At 36.2% G+C, this 27,602-nt stretch overlaps 1 protein-coding gene across 3 annotated transcripts in view; it reads left to right on the plus strand.

The window, feature by feature from the left end:
* The window catches only part of LOC124170974 (synaptoporin-like), a 33,048-nt gene extending 24,451 nt beyond the window's left edge, over positions 1 to 8,597 (plus strand). For all 3 annotated transcript variants that reach the window (XM_046550066.1, XM_046550067.1, XM_046550068.1), the window contains one exon: positions 6,367 to 8,597. In XM_046550066.1, the coding sequence (XP_046406022.1) occupies positions 6,367 to 6,480 (114 nt within the window). In that variant the 3' untranslated portion in view covers positions 6,481 to 8,597. The remainder of the gene's footprint in view (positions 1 to 6,366) is intronic.
* Positions 8,598 to 27,602: the final 19,005 nt, after the last annotated feature.

The raw sequence follows: 27,602 nt of genomic DNA on the forward strand, positions 1-27,602 counted from the left end.
TTGCTTTTTCCCGTGGTTATTTAACTACACGAAATTACGGATAGTTTGCTATTAAAATTTGTAATTACATTTTCTAGCATGCGTAGGGCCTATATGTTATGCCTGTTGCATACTTCTTTACCAACGCTGAAATTTGGGGTTACCGAGACTACACCCTCACGTAATTCATCGTTTAAGAATGTTTTACATTATATGGGATTCAAGTAGTCGGGAATCGATATCCCGCACTCATATATTTAAGAATAGATGAACATTAATGATGTGTATGAATTTTCGAATTTTTATAAATAAACCTCAAGGAATATGCGAATGCTGGATTTTGAGGACAGAGCGTTTGAGCTTTTCTAGGTTGAAAGGTGGTAACATTTAATAGATCCGCGCTTTTTGGATTTCTGTCTTCGAAATTAACTTGATCGGCTGGGTAATGGTGCATTGAATTGGTCTCAGTCCGATAGTAAAAAAAGCTGTTATATTTTTTTAAGTATGTTGGGTTCAAATCTTCATAATCAGAAAGAGAAAAGCTACAATTCTAGGATAAAGGTCAAAATACGAAAAATCGGCGAAATTTCACAAGTGCATCCGTCGTTAATGTTATATTTCTCTCCATTACGTAAATATTCTATTCAAAACGGTCCTAACGCTTATATAATCGTGGTTACTAAGACGACGTTAAGTATAGATGAGAGCGAAAGAGCGTATCCTCCGTCTACTTCATCTATTAAAACGATATTTTAAGTGTTTTCTTTCCCTTTTTAAGCAACTTATGGACCCAATACTCGAACACGCGTGACACAAGCATGTTCCCACCCCCCTCTCGAACCCGCTTGATGAAATCAAGCGCCTATCGACTCGTTTTATAAATACTACCAAGCAAAACTATCATTACCTACTCTTCAGTGTAGTCGAAGGGACCTTGTAAATGAATTACGTTCCAAGCTGCTATTCCAAAGGTTGCGTGTTCGAAACCCATTTCTGTAAACTACATAACAGTAGTCGGGAACTTTCTGATTATGTTCTTTTTCAGCAATATGGTGTCAAAATCTTCGCACCGAAAATCAACTTGCTCAGTGATGTTTTATCGTCTTTTTTCTTTATAATGACCAACTATATATTTATTTTTTAGTTTTCAGTTTATTATTTAGCTACAAATACAACTGATTATTATTTCATTTCTGTAAGTTCGTCAATATTTGTGACCGTGCATAGATTTGAGATGGAACCCTCGGCAATTCAGCAATTTCTCCCTTCCAGGGAAGTCATATTTTCTTTCATCCAACCCCCTTCCTTATTCATCCCATCTCTTCATCCACTGTTTTCTCCCCTCCGCTTTTCCTTTGACGCAATGTCGTGGTGGCCCAGTCATCATTTTCCTCCTCCTCCCCTCCGATCTCCCTTTCATGCAGCCACTGCACCCTCATCGTTTTTTTCCCTCTGCCCTCCACTTTCCCTTTCTACAGCTGCATATGACCCAACCCACTCTTTCTCACCATTTTTCCCTTCCCAATGACTCTGACCCTCTTGATTTACTTTCTTTCGCTCGAACCTTTTACCACTATCTGTTTTGGGTTACTTACATTTCTAACAATGCCCCCTTGCCTCCAGTATTGCATTCACTCTATAAAATGGATTTTTATGACACTTGGGGAGGAAATACACCCTGAGTGGAACCTTACATTCCCATTTAGGGCCCCCTTGCACTGGCAACTTTTTCAAAGCAACTATTTAGTTGCTAAAAACCCACGTGGTCTATTCCTGCCAGCAACAGTTTACTCGCCATAGAATAAGTCCGGAAGCAATTATTTAGTTGCTGCAACTAAACAGTCACCCATACACGAGGCCACAGTCAACGTGTTTCATTGGAACTTCCTCAAAGCAACTAAATTGTTGTTTTGTAAATGTTGCCAGTGCGTGGGGTTCCTTACTGTTACACACATTTCAACACAACTTTTAGGTCTCTCCCCCTCATTCACCTTTTTGTGAATGACTCAAAATTCTGGTGTCAGTTCTACAGAGTTTTTTGGAGTGTTCACATTAACATTTTTTTCGCTTTCTGTCGTTTTATTTTGATGTTTTCCCTAAGCATCCTTCCATAATCGAAAGTGACGTGGAAAGTGATATGCAAAGTGACACTGGAAGTGACGTTTCTACGGACATTTTAGAGGACATTAAAATCTCTGGTTCGGAATCCAGCTTTTCGGAGCCTACGGATGCCTATCCCGAGGAGACAGAGGATGAAGAGCTGAAACCAAATAGGGAATGGCAGGAAGTGAATACATGAGGCACTCCCTCTCCTGCACCTCCAAGGTTCAACCTTGAAGCTCATTAGTAAATTTTGAGGTTGACCCAAATTGTGGAGTGCAGCAATTTTTCGAACTGTTTGTTGATGACCAAATAATTAAATTTATTACCGATGAAACAAATCGGTATGCTGAACAATAATTACGGAAAAATCCTTCCAGTTCAAGAGACTAATGGCGAGCTGTGATTGCTGCTGAAATGTGTTTTTTTTGCACTGATAATGTTACAAAATATTATGCGAAAACCTGAGAAGGAACATTTTTGGTCAAAGAGGAGAATATTGATTACCCCTTTTTTTGGTGAGATGATGTCTTACCGGTGATTTGCAAAAATTTGTCAGTGTTTGCATTTTTGCTACAATGATGAGCACAATGCTCAAACTCATCCCAACCCAAAGCCAGTCCTCTGCAGGTCCAGCACTGGATACGTCTGGTCAACAATTATTTGTACCAGGAAAGGCACTACTCTTGACATAGGCTGCTATTCTGGATAGAATTGCATTATGCTATTCTCCGATATTGCAACCGATGTTGCTATAATATAGCGTATTGCAACGCATATGCTATTCGGTATTCAGAACGGTTGCAATTCGTGTTTTTACTACACCGGAAGACGTAATTCTCAAAATAGCATAGGCCCGTTGCAATTCACTATTCTGAACGGCGAATTGCAACCGGTAGGGTTGCAATAATATTACGCGGTCTTCGAGGCCGAGCTATTCGGTATTGCAACCCAGAAAACGTGCGCATTGCGATGTCGAATTGTTTTTCTGAGGTTAAAGTAACCTAATCAAGTATTGAAAAATGGAATAATAGCTAAAAATAAAATGATATATGCTTTATTTTAATTAAATAATAGTAGCATAAGTAATGAATATTTAACTAGTTAAGTGAATTGGTTAGAAATTAACATTCGAGCTTAATATATGAAGCACAAGCTTGCTTCATCGACAGTACGAAAACAATAACAATTAATGCAAAGAATTACTACAATTAGCCCAAATTTTCCGTGTTTTATTCATATTTACAATTCATAATTTTATTTCTTCACTTGACTTGCGACTTAAACATCCTCAATGTAGGCTATCAGGTCGATTTTTGAAAATTTTCAAGCTTGTGTTAACACACTAACTCGCCAAATTTAATAATAGTTATAGCTTTCAATGAAAACCATATATTACCATATACTTTGATCAGCCGTTCATTTCCTCAATTGAACAGTATATACAAATACATACAACGAGTCGAAATTATTTTCCCCACTATTCGCTACCTTCTACAATTATAACTTAAAATTTACTAAATTATAACACGGGCAGTCAACTTGAATTACTTGCATGAAAACAAAGGATTTCTCCGAACACCAATTAAGTTTCCGAACAAATATGATTCACCACAATCGTTTAATGGAATATCCACGTACTTACATCATTAATGCAATATATATCATGAGGAATTCAATACAAATTGTTTCCTCTAAAGGCAAGTAAGTTATTCACACAATTAAGTTTCAGTATATCGGCACAGTTCAGGGTCTATCAAAAATTTCAGTGAGCATATATTAAAATCAGCTGATACGAAAACAATAATAAGTGACACAACAGCACTTTCCACACGATTCACTATTGTAAGATTCACTTTTTCACAGCTGTTCCATCCATCCTCAAATTCACCATCACCTCCCTCTGCTTTTTCCAAATCTGCAGCTGAAATATCGATACAATTCCATCATAATACATGAAAGCACAGCTGTGACGTTGCCACCTACTTCATTTCGTAAACAGAGATTGAATACTGAAATTAGGGAGTCATATAATATAAAGCTAGCCTTAGAAACGAAAGCTTCTAGTCCATACAGTAAAGCTATATCGTCACGATCAAAGCAATAAAAGTTGATACATATTTATTTTGACATGCAACGAACAAACAGACTTCGAAGCCTAAGACAATTACGAAGAAAATCAAACATACTTAGCTTTCAATGATTATTTTGCATAACATATATCTCACGATAAAGGACCGATTGGATATAGGTAAATGATTCAATATTTATGCCCGATAAATCATCATTATAACAGTAAAATTATGACCTATCCCACCTGTCTGAAGCCATTGTGAATTATCACAACAACAACAAACAGCTGATTTCCTAAATGAGATTTTTAAAGCATATTATATATACATCCACGGTTTTATATAATTTTTAAATGCAAATGAAGCAATTATTTGTAATTGCAAGTCAATATTCCGTAAAATCCAGAAAAATATATCAAATATCTTCTCCCTCATCGGTTGCGAAAACTGTTCAGAAAGTTTTTCATACGGGAAGAGGCGGAGCTTCCAAATAGCTCGCGCAAGAAATAGCATGATGCTATTCCGAACAAAATTATTACTACATGTCATTCAGAATACGGGGTCGTTGCAATAATGACCCGCAGAATAGCATATGCTATTTATTGCAACGCTTATCCAGAATAGCAGCCATAGACTTTGAAAGTAAGCCAATGTCCTCCCAGGTAGTATTGTCACTGATGAAACCACTAATTGAGAAATGGTTTTGTGTCACTACGAACAATTTTTATACCTCTCCAAAACTGGCCAAGGAACTAATTTCTCATTCCTGTGATACATACAAAACTGTGGACAGAACACGAAAGGGAATGCCAGAGGGGCTGAAGAAGAAAAAAACGAAGAAAGGTGATGTGGCAGCTTTCTGTAAAGGAAAAATTTAGGTTATTCGCAGGAAGGACAAGAAGGAAGTGACGTTACTCTCTACGGTTCACGACAGAGGAATGAGAGAGGTGCAGAAAAGGTGGATAGTGGTGATGAAACCAAAGGTAGTCATCGACTACAATGATACAAGGGGGGGTGTTGACAGGGTGGATCAGCATTTGGCTGACTATCCAATCCCAAGAAAAAGAGGGAAAAAATATCGTAAGAAATTATTTTTTCATTTGATGGAAATTTGTCAATGGAATTCATATGTTTTATATCGAAAAACAAGTGGTGATAAAACACATTTGCAATACAGGCTGTACCTAATAGATAAAATGATTGAGCTACACTTCCCAAGTGTTCCCTCCCCTACGGCAGGTAGGCCACCTGCAAATGCCTATCCCCACCAAATTACCGAGAGGCATTTCCCAGACATAATCTCACCCACGGGAAATAAGGCAAACCCAACTAGGAAGTGTGCTGTGTGCTCCCGAAAGCGAGATGCGCGTGGAAAAATAGTGCGGAGGGCGAGTCGCTACTTTGTCCTGACTGTAATGTGGGTTGCGTTGCCCCTTGTTTCAAAGTGTACCACACAAAAATAGACTTTTAGTTTATATAATATTTTACTGTGTATCAAATTTGGAGTTTATATTATTATTTTTCTAACATCATCGTCTGTTTTTATAGTGAGTAATTTTTGTGACTATATTTATTGTGAAATATTTTACTTGATTTTTATGCAGAAATATGTGAAAATTTTTAAAAAGTGATATAATAAGAGTAAATTTTTAAAAAACTTAAATGAATATATTTATAAAATATCTACCTGTAAATAATTAAAAAACGTAATGAAATAATTTGACATTTTTTGTTATATTTGTTGAGAAATATCCACCAGTGAAGGGGTTAACAACATCAGATATGAATGATCAGGGCCGCTTATTGCAGAACTGGCACTCTTGTTGATGATGGTTTAAAAAATTTATACCTTAAATTATACGTACCTTCAAAGAATGGTGATTAGTATAGTGATACTTCTGCATGAATTCTGTGTTGAACCATAACAGCGAAGAACGATAAAATTGGTTGGTAATGTAATTTGAGGAATACTTGGCAAGATGTGCACTACATCACAGAGGATATAATTTTTAGTGTAGGGCTCAGAAATGCTATGATGAGCTATAACATAACAAGGTTCTTTGTATTATTGACTTGAAGCTCAAGGTAAACATTCTCATTAACTTTGTCCATAATCATATTTCGTGCCTCATTTTATTCAATATGGTGCAGAAATGTAAGCATTTTTTATATATATTACATTTTATGTATACTTATTTCTTTTCTTATTTTTCAGCTGCTCGGATTCTTGAACTTCTTCTTATGGACTTCAGATTTGTGGTTCTTGTACAAGGAAACAACATGGTTCAAACTCAGGCAAAGTGTCAATGAACCAGTCACCACTGCTTAAGCTTTTTTCATGGTATTTACTATCCACAGACTGAGATTCTAAAGTGCTGGGAGATGGCTTAATTAACTCCACTAAATTAATGTAAATCATTTGCCCGTGTCAGTACTTGTGGATTTAATGTGATGTCAATTTGAGGATGTTGATGATGATGAGTAATATAACTGCCCAAAATGGAGTTCTCTCTGTGTTGATGGTCATTGATCATGACTTCTAGGAGCTGCTGCATCTGGAAAATTGCTTTAGGACTTTCACATCTGTTGCAAAATGTACAAAACAAAGGCACAATCTACCATGTAATTTCTGTGCCAGATATCAAGCCCTATGCTAATGTGTGATGATTACTCTTGAGTTTATTTATGACGGTTTGCCTCATGATGAAGGGAATTTTTTATCTGTTCTTCAATTTCTTTTTTTTCATGAGTTCAAATTGCATTGTACTGGCCAATTAAAGTTTATCTGTTCCCTGAGGTAAAGGATTGGTCTTTATGTATATCTTGAATAGCTTGGGAAAGTGTTATCTTAAGGCAGCAGTCTCAGTTATGAAATCAGATGACATTGTGCTTTACTGTTACCTGATGAGTCTTTCTCTAGGCCAGTTGATGTATATGTATCTGCCACTTATGATTTTATTGTGAAAGCATGTTTTTTTCTGTCTGGCTTGAGTGAAATTTCCTCATAGAGCATGAGATGTGCATTCATTATTCTCTCTGTTGCATACTGACTTTCTTCTTGAGCAATCTATACGAGTAATTGTCTTATGTACTTACGCAGAGGAGAGTGGGGTCATTTTTTAGGTAAAATACTCAGAAAATAATGTTTCTGCTCTTCCTTGGGTTGGTGAGGTGATATATTGTCAATGGGCTTATATCTGGGTCTATTCTGGTTGGTATTTTAAAATCCAAATTGTTCCTCATCATCAGGACTGTTGATATCCAGGGCAAATTCTGGGGAATATTTATGAAGTTGCTAGAAAGCCAAATATGAGGTCTTTCCATGTCGTCAATATGAGAACTTAAGTTTTTTTTAGAAAATATTCAGTCATCCTTCGAAGCTTTTACCAAGCTTGATTTTGATGCATGCCATGGAATGTGCCGCAATATAAGGTGATTTGGTACTTCTTTTCAATTAGGGTTGACTTCCTTTTCGCTGGTGGTCCAGTTTTTGGTTATCGCTTATTCTTCCTGTACAACCTGATTGTGAGTAGACTACTCTTCTCAGCTGGTCTATTATGGCAGATAGGTTGTATATTTCATTCCTTTAGATCTCTAGGGATGTGGGCATCTTTTGAAATAAAAAAATGAAGCCTCTTTGAAGGAAGTACTTGACATAGGTGTTGGTACCCTCTAATGGGCATAGGGTCCACTTTGGGCATTCAAATAGTTAAACTTTGCAGTATAGTATTATTTTCAATGGAAATTGTTCTTTTTCAATGAGGTTTTAGGACTTGAATTGTATCATACCTTTAAAATAGGTATTTATATAGTATTCACCATATTCTCATTGCTCTAACTGGTAAGATTTTGATAAATATGATATGAGGTGGTGCAAAATAGCCATATCATCTGTTCAACTTAAAAGGATCAAATTATTTATCTTCTTACATAATCTATAATGTCTCCAGTTTACCTTGAGAAGGATGTTTACGTTGTAGCCTATCACCCCAGGGTAGGTCTAGCCACATCTGCAAGGAGCATGTAGACTCCTTTTGAATTTCCACTTGACCCTTCAACAATATGAGCTTATTCCTTATTTAAGTATATGGCTGAGGAATGTTTGTTCCAGATGTTCTATTGTTCAATATTATGTAAATTCTGGCTGTCTGGTTTGCATAGAAACTAGAGATGTGCGAATAGTATCCATGAATACTCGAATACTTTGAATACTGGAAAGTATTCGATATTCGAGATCTCGAATAATTATGCTAAAGGTACGACCTCAAATACTTCGAATTTTGCGCCATACACTGTCGCACGCACGTCGTTGGTAGTTGACTCGGAAAAATGTGGAGAACTCTCCTCGTTTAGTGCATGCAGTGTCGTTTTAGGCAAGTTAACGAACTACATCAAATTTGCAGATTAGAGCAGTGAAAAGGGTTCGACGTGGGGAACAGAAAATGATTGGTGGAAAAAATCCTAAAACCCCCACCAGGAGAACCTCGGTGCCGTGAAATAGTAACTACATAGCACAATTCCCAAAATCCGCTACCCCCTCTATCCATCAGCCCTCGGTCCCTCCTCTGATGCTTTCCTCTTCTCAGAAATCAAACAAAAGGCCCCAGCTTGCGCAGGGTTCGTATTAGGAAGACCATAAATCAAAAGTTTCAAAAGAAAATATCAAGTTACAGGAGAGTAATAGAATCGTGTGTCACCCTTCCCTCTTTCTCCCCCACTGACCTTTTTCTGCCTACCTGCTTTGAAGTTCCCTATTTCTGGAGGTCAACTGCTGCATGAGTCATCTATTAGCCCAAAAGATGTCTAACAATAACTTTCGGCAATTGTTATTACACCTTTATTGGATTGAAATATTAGTAATGTGCGTGTAATTTGAAAAAGAATAAGACCAAACACGGTGTATTTCTGACTTTATTTAAGCACTTTATGCAGGAAATAAATGTCAAAATACGACAGAGACTTAGCATTCTGGCGAAACTCGATATCCTTGCAGCTGAGCCTCTCGGAAGTTGATGCGGTATTTTTTCCGAATAGATATATTAAGTTACAATTTATTAGGTATGCTACAAATCTCTATTGTCATAGTCACTGACGAAGGGATATTTGGTTTCTCCCTGCTAGCAATTCCAATTTGTCTGCTTATCTCGTGAGAACTTCCAAAGATGGACTGAAAATAATTGAAGAAGAAAATCTGGTGGAGAAGCACGTGTATTTTGCAAAACACTTCGGATTGTCCGCTAGTACTTGACAGTAGGAGTGGGGGTAAAGCGAGCTACCTGTTGAAAATAAGAAGTTGGATGAAGCGGAGTATCAGATGGGCGTGGAGTTTGGTAGATAAGAATGCATGCATCAGACAGAAATCCATCGTAGCGGTGTAAATGCCGAGGCGGCATGCAATCATTTTTTCGCGAGGTGGTGTGTCCCCTAAGAATATTTGAGAGAGATGTTAGTTGAATCAACTATATGCCCAAATTGTTACCATGAAATAAAATATTCCATTAATCAGCTAAATTCCTGTTTGAATCCTTTAAAGGAAATAAAAATTACTTGCAAAAATCCTGGGTTTCCTGCTGCATAGGCAACCTAGTCAAACATTCCCACAATCATTGTTTTTTCGTCCATCCCCTTGAAAAACGATAGATCGACGTTCCACTGTATACCTTTTTATTTATACATTCATCTAGTGAAATAGAAGCAGAAACGTACATTTAATATTATTTGCGCAATTCTAGTATTCAAGATATTCGAATATTCGAGTAATGAATTAATATTCGAATTTGATATTAGAGTTCGAGAAATCAACTATTCGACCCATCTCTAATAGAAACCCAATATTACTCTGAAATTCAGCAGTCATGGTAAATAGGCTAATATGAAAGCATTTTCACTTTTAACATGATCATAAATGATGAGCCCTCTAGACATACGTATTCAATAGATTCCAAGTATGCATAATTTTATTCCATTGGTATTTTTCACGATGTCAAGACTGCGTTAAGATGGTGATGATTTAGGTGGTATTTGAGTCTCATATAGGCACATGTGATTTGGGCTACTAGGTTTTTGTTGTTCACCCTTGTCATTTATTCAAGACTAAATTTTTGTTGGATGGAGAGTCCAAGCTGTAAAATAAATAATTAGGCACACATGTTTTCATGCTATTGGAAAGTAGTTTTTTTTTGTTATTAATTTTTTAAATGATTAATTATGATAATATTATTTTTTTAGTTTTACATTTAATTTTTCTCCTCCAATAGTTGGCTGCTTGAAGTGTATTTTAGAGTCCTTAATTTTTTATCTTTTTGGTTCCTTTTAATTTCTAGCACTGTGAAGGAAGAATCCATGGGAAACATGGAAAAGGTTAAGAATATTATAGTGAAAAAATATCTAGGCTATCATGATAGAGATGAAAGTATGGTTTGCTTGGAGCCAGGTCATGTCGTGGGAAAAGTATTAGTAGTTCTGTTTAACTGGCCCTCCAAACACCCACATCTCGGCAGTATAGGAAATGGGAACTCCTCCCCTTCCCTACTGGGAAATTAAATGGCACAGGAAATTAAAAGAAGGCTTAAGGTATGGGGGCAGGATCATCAGAAAATTTTACTTATTTGGTAGATCTCCCATCATTATATTGATTATATTTTGTTTGTGAACACAGCGGGTGCCACATTTTTCCAATTGCATACTTGTATAAGCGGGAAGTTTTCTGTTTTTCTTGTAACTATTTGTTATTAATAATCTATGGATATTTATTTTTTCAATATCAATAAAAAAGTACTAAACCATGCAGTAAATCACGAGTATGATCTCTAGTTTCCCTTGACATTGTCTCAGTTTCGATAAGCTATTACCCTGTATAAAAGTCAATGGGCTGGTTTTCATAATTGCACAAATGTAATTCATTTATGTGATGTGCAGAAGTAATATAAATCACATAACCCCTGTAAAACCAGTGATTTTTTAGGGAAACTAACAATATGGAAATAGTAATAAAATGACTCTTTACATTTAAAAAATAGTAAGGTCATTTTTCATGTTCAATATTATTAATAGATGATTATAATTTTATATCTTTGTATGTATGTAATATTTTTGGTGTGTGAGTAAAAAAATCATTGCTGATCGAGTTGATGGCAGTTGTTTACCAAGGAACATATTTTGCATTAATGGACTAAACAGAGTGATTTCTTTATTTGAAAATTGTACACCTGAGTTCTGTCTCAGAAAATCGGGAACTTACCTTGTTACGTGTAGCTATCTATTGTGTTATTGGAAGGCTTGATACTGGAACTGACATTTGTCATGGCTTAGGAGGTGACTGGCAAACCTGTACCTGAGAGTAATCTTGGGATTGAATTCCCATCCCCTAGCTTCAAAGTGCCACCTAAATCCTCATCATTTGCACTAGTACTTTCATGACCCATTGGGTATGTAGATTTTGATTTTATCTGCACTTATATTGGTATGTCCATTTTTAATCGTTTTTTTTTATAATTATTTAATTTATTTATATATTTGCTCCTACAATTGTCCTTGGAGTTGACGTTACATCAAAGATTTTTGTAGGCATTGGCACCATTTCATTTTCCTATAAGTTTTTCTATCATTTTTGGTAGAATGTTCAAAGATTATGATTTTTTAATATGAACTCTTGGCCATTTTTATTAGTATCATTATAAACTGCCTAAGTTAGTAGGTGGAGTTTTTTTTCACATATTCCAATAATCAGAGGGTTAATTGCTAACATAGGAAGTATGTTAGTTTTTGTTGCAAAATGTCTCTGGTAGAATGAAGTGTGTTGGAGTATGAGATATACCTCACTTGATGTCTACTTGTAATATTTTTGTGCCGCCCAATGAGAAGCTTTGTGTTTTTAATATTTTATCATAAAAGAGCGAAATACAGATGGCTATGGAGAAAGACAATGAAAGTATACAAGAGAACTCACTCTAATGCACAATTCATGGCCATTGATGTCAGTGGAGTGCATAAACATTTTAACGCAAATATGGAGCAGGGAGAACTTCGTTAGAAGTAGAATCGTGATGAAATATTTATTTCTAACTGTTCACTTTTATTTTTAATCAATAATCACCATGTTTACCTGTGAAACTCTTGTCAATCTGAGAAGCGAGCAAAGTCAGCCCACTAGCTGAAGTTAATCCAAGGTCCCGGGAGCATAAAGTTGGCACTCTTCCTTTGTCAACCATTATCATTCCGATTTTTCTTTGGTTAATAATATCACAAAAATTTTGCATCACCCTTTCAATGTCTAGCATTTGTATTTCATATTCTCTCTCTTTACAGTGGCATACTTAAAAACCACCTTATGTTTTATTCGTAAGTTATGCCTGCACCTTGCTTGCTTCAATGCCTCCAAGGCAGTGAATATAAATTGTTGAAATAACTGTCAATGAAGTGAGAATAGTTTTACTAGATAGCCTTTCTTAAGTTTCCCAGTTTTATGGTGCTCGTTTTTACAGTTTACTTTGTAGTATGCTATTTAATTGAGCATGGTATTCCAATAATTTCAATTATTTTTAAAAATTATAATTTTTTACTCTCCTCCTCATGTCATAAATCAGGAAATGTAGAGATGCCGGAAGGTGATTCCAGTCTATTAATAGCGTTAGTTATTGGCATTTGACTATGCTATGTTTATAATTATATGAGCCAGAAATAGGTATGTTCAAATAAATTACTTTCTATTTGTAGCATGTTAGTCATCCTGGTCGAGTATCAACAAGATAAAGTTATATTTCACTAGCATAGCTCTCAAAGATTTTTGGGAGTGATCTTTTCAATTGTTGGTTATGTAAGTGACTAACATCACATTCATTTTCTGTTTAACTTTCGCGACTACAGGGATTTCTCCTGCATGCAGTTGGCTCATTTCTCTGCTTGTTATCACTTTTGGTACCCAGTTATTTTTTAATGCAGTTGTGGCTTTTTTGTGTAGGATGATTTGTTCTGGTTAGGTACTTAGTTTAAGTTCTGTGCTGTATAACATTTGCCGAATATGTTTTGCATTTGTAATCAAAAATTATGTAATATATGCATAAATATTTGAGAATTAACTCACTTTCAAAGTGTACCTCCCTTGTAAATGGTTCCCTATTGTAAAATACTTATTAAATATTCTGCTCTTAAAAATGCCATTAGCTTGTGGTTTGTTGTGTGTTAATATTCTAGGTGCTGTTTTAGTTTGATTAGGGGCTTTAGTGCCTTTGCTCAGTTCATTTTTTGAAGTTCCTTATTATTGGCTTTACTTTTTGTCAATAGGCTTTATATTTTCCTGCATATAAGAATGTCCTGAACCATTTTTAGTGGTAGCCAATTACTGGAGCATAAGGTGGTAAGTGAATTACAAATTGTTAAATTCAGGGATATCAAGTGCATCTTGTAAGCAGGAGGTCATGGTAACTGTGGGAAACTGTAATTTGAAGGCAGATAATACATATTATCTCTACAAAATTATAATGAAATTTATTTGTGATATTTAGGTATGTTTTCAGGAAAATATTAATTGATCAAATGCACCTTTTTTATTACTTAACAAACAGCTTGTACCATCCTAAAAAGTTAATGACTGACTAGCTTCTTGACTTTCAAGTACTGAACCAATATTCATGGTAAAACAATGAATCACTAGTGTGCAGTGAAATGCTGAACTCTGCCAGGAAAGGCCCCCTGAGAGGATTTGATGGCTCTAGGCCCACTTTCACGTGACTACCTTCTGCTTTGGGTATAAATGACCCATTTTGGGACGATGAGGGACTTAGGAAAGATTAGCTCTAAACCTAAGGGCAAAATTTTAAGTCTGTTGATTTCCCTTTTGTGTTTCATTGTTATGTTTTCATGTGACTCTCAAAATACACGATATTGTGGCAGAATATATTCTTTGTATCATGAAGGACTCTGTATATTGAATTGCTAGCATTGTTACACTCTATGCTCTACAACTCCTATTTTAAATTTTCACTTTTGATGATGTGGCAAATGTTCTCTTTACTTCATGCATTTCACAAAAATCTAGCTTTAGGCAACTGCAGCATGGCCACAACCTTAATATCATGCAATCCATGTGTTTCATTCATTGAAAGAAATGGGGCCATGAAATCTTAAGTGAAATGGCCAAGGATGTAGATTTCAAAGTAGACTGGTAATGGAGTGACTGAAGCTTTATTAATCAATTGATGGGATCATTTATTTTTTTTTTATTAAAGTTATTTTTCTAATAGATGTCAATTGTATGAATTTTCATGGTGAAAATTATTTTTCTATCCTTGGTCTATGAATTCACATCGTGTTTTTCAATATTTACTCAAATGACAATGCAAAACCACTGCAATAATGTGCAAAATCACACGCATATATTGAGCAAAATTGGTGGCAAGTTGTTTTGAATTATTTGCTAATGAAAAGGAGTTATGTAATATTTTTTAAAATATTTCCATGTCTTATTTGAGCAATCTTTCACCGCAAAAATTTTGGACCTATCCCTCAGAAAATCGTGATTTTTCTAGTTTTTCATCATCTTCCAGATTTCCATATGCTAGCTTTTCTCCTGTAGAAATAACCACATCAGGTTGAGACCACTGTGAATAACCCAGAGAAAAAGTATAGGGATGCAGAAGTTTGATATTGAGTGTGATAAGTGTGTTTTTGAAAGTGGTGCCTATAGTTCAGGTGCAAGTGGTTCATTTTTATCTCACTGGGAATATGCATATTAGAGTACTTATGCACTCACTAAGTAAATGCTACTTTTGGGTGAGGTGCTGAAGCTTGACGGCATTTTTCCATTCACTATGTATGTGCTCAGAGCTCGATCTCCTCCATTTCCAACTTTTCCATACAATTCTTCCTGTCCCTATTTAATTTACCCCAAACCTAAAGCCAGTCATCTTCCATGGTAACATGGCAAGTAAGCATTTATAATCACCTTTAAATGGAGATGCGATAAGCATTGCAATGTCAATTTAAGTCATGGCCTTGGAACTTTTTTTACATGACCTGGTAGTCAAGAGGCTTAAGTCATTCAGTTGATTGACTTTGTTATGTTTTAAGTATTGACGTGGTAAAGAAATATTTCTTTGTCTCGGAAGTGTTAGGATGGTTTTAAAGTGACAGGTTTTGATACCTATTTCAGCAGCAACGTTTAACATGTTGAGCAATCTCAATTATTATCTTTCATGTTTATGAGATACCTGAAGCTCCTTCATTGTATGTGTGTGCTTCATGTTGCCATAATATGTTCAGTTACGTAAGTTAAGCATTCTTTAAATGAGAAATGCATTTTACATGGAAGGAATTGCTTTAGTCATTGGTCATATTAATATTTAGTTTGACCAAATCTAAGGGCAGAAAGTATCTCTTAAAGGTTTATTTGTTTTTCCCTCTGTGTATGCCACAATTGTTTGTATAATTTTGATATTCTTCATAAGATCGGGTTCAATTCCAACTCTATTGATGTGGATCATGTCCGCTGACTCGTTGGCCAAAATTTCTTTCAACTGTGATAGATTGTTACCGGGGAAACCTCACTTGAGAAGGATAATCGCTGATTGAAGCCCATGAAATGTCAAACCTAGCTTAGTGTGTTGTGACTGTGTTCTTATGTACCTAAGTATGTTTTTCTCGCATGAGCATATATTTAAATTTGGAGCCTAATGAATTCACTGGCCTCATAACAATGTTAGCTTCAATCGTTGTAAAAAATACCAAATTTTCATTTTTACCATCCTAGTGATAACAGTATTGTAAAATTTTTAATGGCAACCCTTTCCCAAAGATAGGACATTTTGTTTTAACCTTTTTCTATTTGCATGGATAACAGCCTGACTTGGTAAACAGATGTGAAGTTCCTAAAAAATCATAAAGTAAAAACCCCTTATATATTTTGTTTACTCTTCCAGTAATTTCTGAGAATATTTTTGGGCCTTTAGTGTCATCTCCATTATTCTGGGAACTTACAGGACTGGAAGAGGTAACTTCAAAGTGAAATGTCATTAATTAATTATAATTGTGTGAGACTTTAAAGTCAGTTATTGCCAATTATAGTGAAGCTCAAACATTGAATTGTACTACTAGGAAATTTTCTGATTAGCGCGAACTGTAATAGAAAATGGAATTCACCTTGGAGAAAATTGTTAACTTTCATTATATTAGTGATTAGTTCTCCTACCATGAAGTATGTTTGTGCTCCATGTAATGACCAAATGTATGTTACTTGACTGTTGGTGTGGTTTCTTCATGAAGTAGTACCTGAATAACATTGTGATTGCATTTGCTTGTTGATATTAGTTTCACATTCCATTATATATATTAGTGTAATTTTAACTTTTAAAAATCACTGAGCTAGGAAATGTTTTAGTTGTTGAAATCATTCAGTAGCAAGAATATTTTTCATTACAGTCAATAGACATCAGTCTTCCACACTTTCAATATGCTTGGCAGGTGATGATATCATGTTCAGCATTGTATGTGCGGCTGATAGAGACTTCTGATGCTAATTAATTTTTAAATGTGACTACATTAGTCCATGTAGCAAGCATAGTGAAGCCTTTAATCCCAAGTGTTTACTGAAGATAAATAGGAAGCTTAACAAGCTGTATAGTTTTTTAAAACTTAGCTGTAACCCAGCAGTTGGCTTTGACAAATTTTGCTAATGAATGGAAGAGGGTTCTGCTTGCAATAAAAATGCCTAGAATTTTATAAGTTTGTCATTGTTAGGATTTTGAAGGAGTCAAAGTTTAATCTACTCTATCAATCACAAATTCTTCTAAAAGGTGCACCCATTCTTTGATAATGTTATTTACTTTGTTATTTAATATTTCATAAACCTTTCCATTCAAGCCACAATTTGCCAGGATGTGCTAACAGTCATGAGTAATTAACACAGTAAATCATATCTACCTTCTAATTGTTGGTTGTCATTGGTTGATGAAATTACATAAATGTACATATTTTCTCTAATAATTTTTTGGGATTTTTACTGGGAGACATCAGCTGAGGTTGAGTTGTTGTTGATATTCTTTTGACCCATTGTTGAGATTCTTTTGACCCATTACACTTAGTAAATTAAAATGTTCTCATTTTTAGATTAATGCTTAGGGTCTTAACCTATTTTGATTGATTTTACATGAAGTAAAAAGTATTTTATATTACAATACATGGCTCAAGAAATTTAGAGTAGGAAGGCACTTAATATCAAATTTGAAATCTGTTTCCAGTCAAGAGCACTAATGCTACTAGGTGTGGAAGCCTATTGATACCTCCTATACAAACATCCTACCTCTAATTGATAACAGTTAAGATATTACTCTCATTATTAGGTATTCCTTTTCATTATTGTTTATCTCCCAATTTGTCAATTATATTTTGGTCTGTGAATTGAGCACTGAGCTATCTTCCATATCAGTTATCCTATAGATATTGGTTTCTAATTAAGGCAAGCAATGTATGTACTATAAAATCAAAAGATATTTTATTGTGTTACAGGGTGAGTCCTTACTTAATGAAAAAATCTCAATTTATGGCTAAAAATATTGTTATTCTCACTGACAGAACTAGTTTATCTTCAAAGCGTGGAGTCGAAAATTGCATGCCCTAGGTATGTTAAGTATAGTTTGGTGATAATCATGGCAGAGAATTATTGCATATTGAAAATACCTCTTGGTGGTATGGATTTAAGAAATATCCCCCAAACTTCCATTAAACCTCACACCCTGGAAATGTAATGTGAATGAATTTTTGTGCTGTACAGGGAATGTTCTATTTTTTTCTAATGAATTCACGATGAACCCATGTTTTGGATATAAATCTCAGTAAAGTTGGCATATCCTGAATAATTGTTTTGAAGTGGACTTCTTTATGCCAGTTAATTGTGGTACTATGAAAGGGAATTGTAGAAGTGACCTGTGAATAATAATACTAGGTAGACTAACTAATTGTTATGGAAATGAATTGGTTAATATTCTCAAAATATAACCGTGTATTATGCATAATTACTTTTTGTCCTCTCTGTGATTTTCTAAAAAAAACGTTTACCCTATAAATTGAATGCTCTGAAACATGTCACACTTTTTGTCTTGTCAATCTTAAGTTTTGTTACATCAACTAAAATTTTGTTGAGTTAGCTTCTAAGAATTACATATACCTAAACCCATATACGTATAGAGCTTCTTGCGTTAACCTTTGTGGAGAAAATATCAGCATACATCATGTGAGTGTTGTGTCTTTCACTGATGGAGCTGTTATGCTCAATTTTGCATTTAATTGGAGTTGTTTGGTAACTAATGATGTGTTGTGCTTTTTGTCCATTGCTGTAGAAACAATTATGATGGTCTGCAATTATATGTATCAGAGGAACATATGATATATTGTAATATTTTAAGCCAAAACCTTTCCCATCATTTATTAATAACCCTACAAAATACAAATATGTATTGTGAGCATATTATTTTTTATGCGCTGAAGGAGGGAGTGGAGGCTTGGTTCTCTAAAGTTAATTTTTTCTATGGCTGTAGGTAAATTGTCTATTGAATCCCTGCACTCTTTAATAACATTACTGAAATATGCACTGGTTGTCTTATTTACTTTATATCAAATACAGTGGAACTTGGTTATAACGGCATCGGCTGTAACGTCAACTCGGGTTTAACGTCACATTCTATGCAGACCAGCCAAAATTGAACATTTTATGTTGTACGAAAACCCGTTTATATCGTCGACAAATATTGCGACGCTCGGATATAGCGTCAAAAATTTTGCTATTCTTAGGTTGCGAAAGTGCTTCACTACTGCACTGCTTCAACACTTAGCGCGCTTCAAGACGTTTGTTGCACAACGCAGAGAATTTATATTTCTGAAAGGACCGTTCAAAAGAAGATCACAGATTTTTTTCGACAGTAAAGTAAGATTTTTATTAGGCTATAAAATATTTAATTGTGAATATCATTTTTTTTACTAACATTTTTTTATTATACATATTCCAATGTACGAGTAGATTTCAATAAACAGTGTTGTATATTGCAGAACATTTGCGTCTTTACTTTGTCCTTTCACTCAGATTAAAGGCTGCTTTTTTATAATGTCACTCGGATATAACGTTAAAAATCTTCTGGTCCCTTTGATGACGTTATAACCAAGTTCCACTGTATTTCATTTTTGTGAGTAATGGAGTCACACCAATTTTGCTAGTTGCTTCATCGCTTGCAATGCAGGGATGAGACTTCCAATCTTATCTACATATGTATCTGCGTGACTGAATTATGACGGTCTGGTGAATAGTTTTGATTTGATATTTGAAAAATTAGTAATGATTTGAATTCTAATATATACCTACTCATCATTAGCTCAAGTATTAGAGTATCTTACATACTACCAATATACAGCGTTATCATGAAAGAATGGTGCTGTTTTGAGCATGGTTTGAACAAAAATGAAATTACTTGTTTTTTGCTCCCTATTATTTTATTACTGATTTTTGGCTCCCAGAATCTTAGGTTTGACTTACATTTCAGTATGTTGAATACTGAATTTAGGAATGAAATAAGTTCTCTATTACCTATGCTCATAATTACTTCCTTCTCTACCCCTTCCCCCCTCAATGTTTGTTATAAAAATATTCATCTTGGGTATAAAAGTATACATAGCAAAACTTAAAGGTGAACAAATGTGTGTCATGATGAAATTATTTTAATAATGTTCCATGTAGTTAATCATCTTATGACTCAAAAGATTCAGCTAATTGCTTCCCAGATAGTGCAAAGTAAGGATGTTATCCTATGGATAAAATTGATAAGCAGCTTCTCGTAAGCTAAGGAACTTATCTAAGGCAAGGAACAATTTTAGAAGAATTTAGGAAGAATAGATAAGGAACACAGCCAAATATCCTCATTTTAATGTAAGCTTCTTATGTTGCATCAGCAGCAATGTTGGCAACGCAGTGCATTAAGGATCTTATGCTGCTAAGAACTCTGCCTAACAAGAATTAAAAGCCTACCTGTGGAATTCTGCAAGTCTCTTTAACATATGAGTAACTGATATTCCTGTGGATAAAAATTTTTTGACATCTTCAAGCAACTTGCCGGTGAAAATACCAAACATGGTATGCAAAGCTTTTTCTTGTGATGGAAAGATACAAAATATCTCTGAAAGGAGCTGAACTTTCATCCCTCAGTTCAGTAGCCTGCTATGCTGTCCATAACAACACTGCTATTATTGGGAGAAAAGATGGTGTGGGACCACTTAAAATGCAATTGTGTAGCCAAAACTTAAATGTTGTATGCATGAAACAAATGTACTTCATTCAAGGTCCACACAATCTGGCATTTATTAATTTTATTTTTCATCAAGGTAACTTGGTGAATAAATTATCGATGATAGTTTTTTTTACAACATTTTTATATCATACGTCACTATTCGTATGAAAACATGTTCCTTTCTTAAGACTGTAATTTCACCATCATTTTATAAATGTGAATGATTTTTAGAGTATGGTCTTGTAATGTTATTTCTCCTCGTGTAGAAGCGCCAAGAATTGTTACATAATTCTCATGCATGGATATGTTAATTAATACTCTGAAATGATGGAATAATAACATCTAGGGAGATGCTGAAAGATAGGTCTCTTATTTTGTCATCGCTCTGTATGTTTGTTGGCATGGCCGAAAGAAACTCTTAAGAAAAGGCTAACTTGCTTACTTGCAAGTGCCTTCCTTATTTTTTTTTATTTCAACTCATGTTCATGACTTATATTGTGCTGGCTGGGTCATAAATACAGCAGAAGCTCAATTTGACGATGACTCAATAATCCCCTGGAAATCGCTTGCTATATCGGGAGCACTTTATAGGTAAAGTAAGAAGCTCCTCAATTCCCATATTCACTTTGGATTATAGCTTTTATTTCGTATTGGTGCTGTTTCACAGTGATTAATCAATGTTTGCGTAATCTGCGAAGCTTGGAAACAATAAATATTGAGCCTTCGTGAAAAATCCCTCATAAAAGCGACTCCAAGTCAATCCATCTGAACTAATGCACGCTATTTTCACGTGCTCTCCGGCAGCGAAATTCTCCCGCAGAGTGAGTCTAAGTACGTGCGAGTAAGGGGAGAGCTGGCTCAGAGTCAGTAGCCCTCAGTCTGAGATGTTCACCTCCAAGGTGTGCCTCCGTTCGCCATAAGTCAGCCGCCGCTATGTAATGCGGTATTTGCGCCTCTTGCGTGAGGGGCATGTCGTGTGTGATAGGTACTCAGTGCTTCCAATGTTATTGAAAAGTGATGTTTTTTTAATGCATGTTAGACGCATTTTCTGCATTTCATTTGTGGTGATGTATTTTTTGTATGTATTTAGTAACAGAAATGCCGGTTTATTCTCAACAGGGGCAGAAAGTGCTTTCGCATACGTTTAACTACTAAATTGTTTTCCGTTACTGCAGTTAATTTGTGGAGACAAAATTTTCCTTCCATCGGGAAATTCCACCTCATGAAAAAATTTCTATCGCTTAAAGTTTAATATCATAAATTCCGACCTTATTTTACGCCGAGGCTTATCAATAGATCCTTAAGCCTTGGGGAAATTATGTGAAAGCAATATCAATTCTTAATATAGCACACTCCCGATTATCCAAGCTAATGATGGGAGCGGCGGCAAAAATAACCGGAAAACACGGATAACCGAAACTTTCACTAAATGTCCTGTAATATTCTTAATATACATAAGACAGACAATACATTATTATTGGTGCAGATATTCAGTGAATTTAGAGTGCCTCCCGAACTCACTGAGAGCTATCTTCGCCAGTCCGCGATTTTTTTGGCGGCGATAACAAGGTTGTACTCATATTATTACGGCTTCTTATAAGAAATGATTTCGAAAACCACGCATCCTAGTTGCGTGATCACGGACACAGATAATTGGGACGCACGAATGCTTGAAAATCACCACGCGACGTCGGAAACAACACTTCCAGGGACCACGCCACGTAGTTGCGTCTCGCACAGGTTGCAACTGCTGCGGGATGTGTATCAGTAATCACGGAGTGTGATCGTGCATTACGAGGGTTGGAAAATAGGAACACGGAGCTCAGGTGAATGCAGCTAGCACGCGATTGCTTCCGCTTTACGCCGGTGATTCTCCTGGAAATATTAAGCCCGGTGTATCCTACCATTCAAATGCTGTTTTTGCATCCGATTTTATTTTTTATTTAAAGATCGCGGAAAATTGCGCGAGAGTGAAAACCATGCACGGATATACCGCAGCCGGATAATCGGGAGTCTGCTGTAGTTCATTTCACGTCGTAGATTACTCATCGTGCGCCAGCGGGCGGATCTGCATTGACATGGTACCCTGCGAGCCACCTAGCTCTAGGATGTTTGGCAGGAGGTTTGACCAATGACCAGCATGCAACAGGAACCCTGTAAGATTACCATGCGGTTATAAAAAATAAAATGTAATTTTTATAAAAAATAATATGTGCACACTTGTGCAAAGGCAAAACTAGTCAGCCGATAGCAATTCCTGCAGTAAATCCACACAAGTATGGAACAATGGGAAAAGATAATCATGCAATGAGTCGGGTAAACAAGTTGCAACATTGATTTTATTAATCGTGACACTGTTGCTATGTATCCCTTGTAGGTTGAGGGAAGAATGGCATAGTAAATATCCCTGTTTTGCAGTCTATTTCCTTGATTCAGCCTACCATAGTATGATGGCCAGCGAATGATATTTTTCAAGTCTGAAAAAACTCCTTATGTAATTGGTAAATTTAGCCTGTATTTTATTCTGTGCTCCTGTAAATATTCCCGTAGTAACTCGCCTGACATATTGGGAACCGGATACATGCGGGGGGCGTCGCTCCCTTGCGGGACCACCCACATTTCCTATCATTGCAGATCTACAATTGTAATTCTTTAATATAATAAACTGACATTGTCTTGTATATATGTATAAACATTTTAAATAAAACTTTCTTCAACTTTGCATGTGACTTGATTATTTTTTTTTAAGAAGAGGTAGCTCAAGATATCTTTGGCGCTCCCCTTCAGTTTTTTCTGTATCCTCTACTGTTGGAAATGCTGCACTTTTTATCTCATTAACTCGTCACAAAGCCGGTTGCCCTGCGTTGCACCCAATTGCTTTCAGCTTTCAGTCCTACTTGATAAGGGTCCCAGACCCTACGTGTTCTTCTAGTGTGGCCTTATTACAGTCAGGTTGCTATGGCATCTTCACCTTTCTATGGCATTTACCAAAAATTGTACAAATCCCACGGTTGGCTATTGTTCATACTTCGTTTACGTGTGTACTTTGCAAGAAATGCTTAGTAATGGTGACCCCTAAGTATTTTTTGGACTCTGCATTTGATAGTTGGATCCCATTGGTAGGGTAACTTCTGGAGGAGATATCCTTTTCCCAAAAATTCACCACGAAACACTTATCATTCTAACTCCCTAGTACTCCATTCATTCATGGCCATGAGGTCCTTTTCAAGTGCCTATATGTCACAATGGCCATCACATTCTTGGTGCACAACTGCATCATCTGCGAGAAAGCAGATATTACTCGTGGCCGCATTGGTACTGTCATTAATTAAGAAGGAAAGTAATTAAAATTATACCATGTAACTCTTTTCTACTGGACTGTACTACATAAGATTGCATTAAATAGGTATCACTTATTTTTTTTTTTTTAATATTAACCGATTACTTATGGGAGTCGCCAAGGCGGAAACCTGATGTCTCTGAGCAAGCCTCCTCCGTAAATAAGTTTAGGATAAAGTATCTCTTTTCCAAGCCCGATGACTGCTTTGAGATCCATCTACTTTCATGCGGCGGTGAGACCAGTGGCGAAGCAAGGGGGTTTTGGGGATAAAACCCCCTCAAAGCTCAGAGAAATTTTAACTTTTATCAATTTTACTTAATTGGGTCAGTATTAGTTATAGAATAGTATTAGGATTAACCTAATATCCCTCAGAAAGCCGTAAAACTCGCCATTTGAACCATTATTCTTAAAAATTTTCTGAAGGGGGCCCCCTGCAACTACTGCTTACCCTGGCGGGCATGCAATACCCCCACACCCCTAAGTATTAGTTGTGCCTAAAACCCCCCTAGCCTTAATTCTTAGATACGCCCCTGGGTGAGACGATGAGCCATCATTTGATAAGAGAAGGTGATTCCCCAAATTTCAGGGGCCTCGAAATCATTGAAATCCCCATCCCTTCCCACCACCCACCATCCCATATGCTTTTACTCTTGGCAGGTCAATTTTTTGAGCGGAAGGGGGATGCAACCACGCTTGGGAAAAGGCCCAAGTAATCTGGGAGCCTTAAATCAGCTAAGCCTCATATTCTTTCATACGCGAGGTTTCCCTTACTCATTGTCATCATGATGTACTGCAGTAAATATTACTTAACTTCACTCTTCAAGATTGATAGTGAACAAGACAATCCAGTACGGAAAGGCCATCTAAAATCGGTGTATTAACATGTATTTTGAACTCATGTTTATTTTAATTTAGGTACACATGGAAGAGTTCATAGGATACAGGGATACATTCGATAGACTACATCATGGTAAGATAGGTTTAGGGATAGTGTGAAGAACTTGTGCTGAGATGGTTGTGAATTCAGACCTAGTGATATGGGATTTATCGTAAGATTCAAAAGACTTAGTAAAGGCGAGGGTATTGAAGCTTTGAAGAATAAGAAAGATTATTAGGAACTAGTGGAGAATAGTATCCGGGAGATTGAAGATAGGTAGATTATAGAGAAAGGGTGGGATAAGATTAAAACAGGAATATTCATAGCGACCTAGAAGTCAATTAACAGAATTGACTGTTGCAGGATAAAGATATTGTGGATAACAAAGGAAACGATAAAAAAATGAAGGAAATGGAAAGACGTGGACACATAGCAAGGCGAAGTTATGTGTACGGAAATATTAGGTGCAAGTTCCCGCTGTTTGTTGTTAGATGGCCCTAGTAGTGATTGCAGGTCCATTTCGACTTATCGAGAACATCATGAAACAAGTTTAGACTTTTGGCAAACAAACCGCTTTCCGACAATGGTGAGTTTGTGATAGCGTCAAATCCTTATTGTTGGGTGAAAATGTTCAAGTTATTGCCAAGTAACCATCATTTGTGGGAAGTTAATTTTCTTCTTTAATTTAAATAAAACGGTGGTCAAAGCACATCAAGGGCTCCAGAAAGTTTTCAGAGATGCTGCTATAAGTTGAACAACATGCCATGATTGGTTCTGTCGCTTCATAGATGGTCATTTCACTGTTGACGACCATCCGCATGAAGCAAGACCAAAAACCTTCGAAGACTGAAATGGAGGCATTGCTCTATTTAAATCCATGCCAAACTCAAGAAGAGGCTGTTTCAGCATTAGGAGTTACTTGCCTAGCCATTTCCAAGCGGTTGCATGCAATAGGAATTATTCAAAAGTAAGGAACTTGTGTTTATTATGATTTGAAGCCAAGGGACGTTGAGTGACATTTTGTCACCTATTAAAAAGAGCTCCATCGTCAAAAAAAGAAAGGTTTTCTTCATCGCATCATGACTAATGATGAAAAATGGATTTATTACTGAAACTTAAAGAGAAGAAAGTCTTCGGGACTGCATGCTCATAGCTCTATGTTGTTGGCTCAGCCAATATTCACGCTGCGAAGGTTATGCTGCCTGTTTAGTGGGACCATGTCAGTATTATTTACTATGAACTGCCGGAACCAAATAAAAGCATTACTGGGGCACGGTATGGATTCCAATTGATGAAATTGAGCTGAGTACCATGCGAAAAATAGCCACAATATGAGCAGAGGCATGACTAAGTGATTCTACAGCATGACAACGCCCGACCTCAAGTTGCCAAACCCATTAAAACCTGTTTCCAGGTAGGTTACGCTGTGTTGACGCTTAGGACATCAACACAGTTATCATGGAACCCATTTGAACCCAACTTGTGCCCTTTTGATTTTAACAAAACATCTGATAATCCAGGGGTATAATTCGCACTTCAACGGCACTGTCTCCTCAAGACGTGACAGCCCATGGGCTGCATTATTGGCACAATTATTTATTGTGAACGAAACTCTGGTTCATCCATTCTGTAAAAATCCCACAGGGAAACCAAGAAGGGATGGGTGCGTGAATGGACCATCACAATATAGATATATGCATGCAGAAACTGGCGCATACCAAAAAGATAAGTGAAGATGAATAATTAATTCATCCATATTCAGCTATAATTCTCTTGAAAGTTTAAAATTTAAAAAACAAGATGTTGCCACCAAATTTTCATGAGTTAATGATGTCATTACATTTTTCATTCATGTATTCGTTCTGTAAGAACCTTGGAAATTAAATGTAATGAATATAGGTACTCGCTTTATCTGGAAACAATGATCCGATGATAAAATGGATTAGTTAGAGCATTGGGAAAAATTGCCTTTTAAGACATATTTTAGAAAATTATTTGTTTTAGAATTACTTCTAAGATTTGAGAATATTATTTATAAGTTCACCTTAGGAACTTGCGAGATATTTAGGGGCAGCGAGGAAAAGACAGGTTTTTGCACCACAATGGCTCATACATTACCTCTTATTTTATAAAATTTGAAATATTTCATTGGAGACTAAAATTTGTGGCCATTTTCAAATGTAATAAAAATCTTGTTGATAATAGGGGTGAATTAGAACAGCATGACGACGTGTATCTAGTGAATATAGATGGACCGGACGGTATCACAAACAGAAATGGATGGCCATTCAGAATTGCCATTGCTCTCCCCATCTACGGGAACTTTTTCTTTTACACATTTTATGGTAGCTTTTTAAAGGTATTTGGCAGTATAAAATCATTTCTGGCTTGATTTAGTGGAAGTTCGATATATTCATGATGAAAGAACACAAATGGTAATTCCCACACTTTTTAATTCCAAAACTCAACAACCGACCATGGCCGAATTAAAAAGTGTGGAAAATACCATTTGTTTTCTTTCATCATGGATTACGCAGGATGCTTGAAGAAAAATTATAGAATTAAAAAGATTAATAATTTCTGCTTTTCTAAGATGCTAATTACAAGGTTTCGATGAGAGCAATTGAAGAAGTATGGCGGACATTTCAAGCGTAGCACTCCATCCGTCGGATGGGACGTTAAGCTGTGGTCCCCTTGGCGCCTTTCGGTAAGAGCGGGCCAATGCCGACGCCGAATTTCTCTCCAAACTTCCTTCCCTACCCTTCCCTGATGGTGCAAATGACCTCAGCTGTCAGTCACCTCCTCCAAATACCATACCATACCCTTCTGATGACATTGGATACATCTGGCTAGGTCTGCTGGTCGGCCATCCCCGAGGGCCCTGAGCTTAGTGGCCCAACAATGCTCCCGTCAATCGTGAAGCTGCCGGGATGCATTTAGTTGTGTTTCTTATCTCCCACTCCTGACCC

The sequence above is a fragment of the Ischnura elegans genome, chromosome X, assembly GCF_921293095.1.
Source record: "Ischnura elegans chromosome X, ioIscEleg1.1, whole genome shotgun sequence".
Taxonomy (NCBI): Eukaryota; Metazoa; Arthropoda; class Insecta; order Odonata; family Coenagrionidae; genus Ischnura; species Ischnura elegans.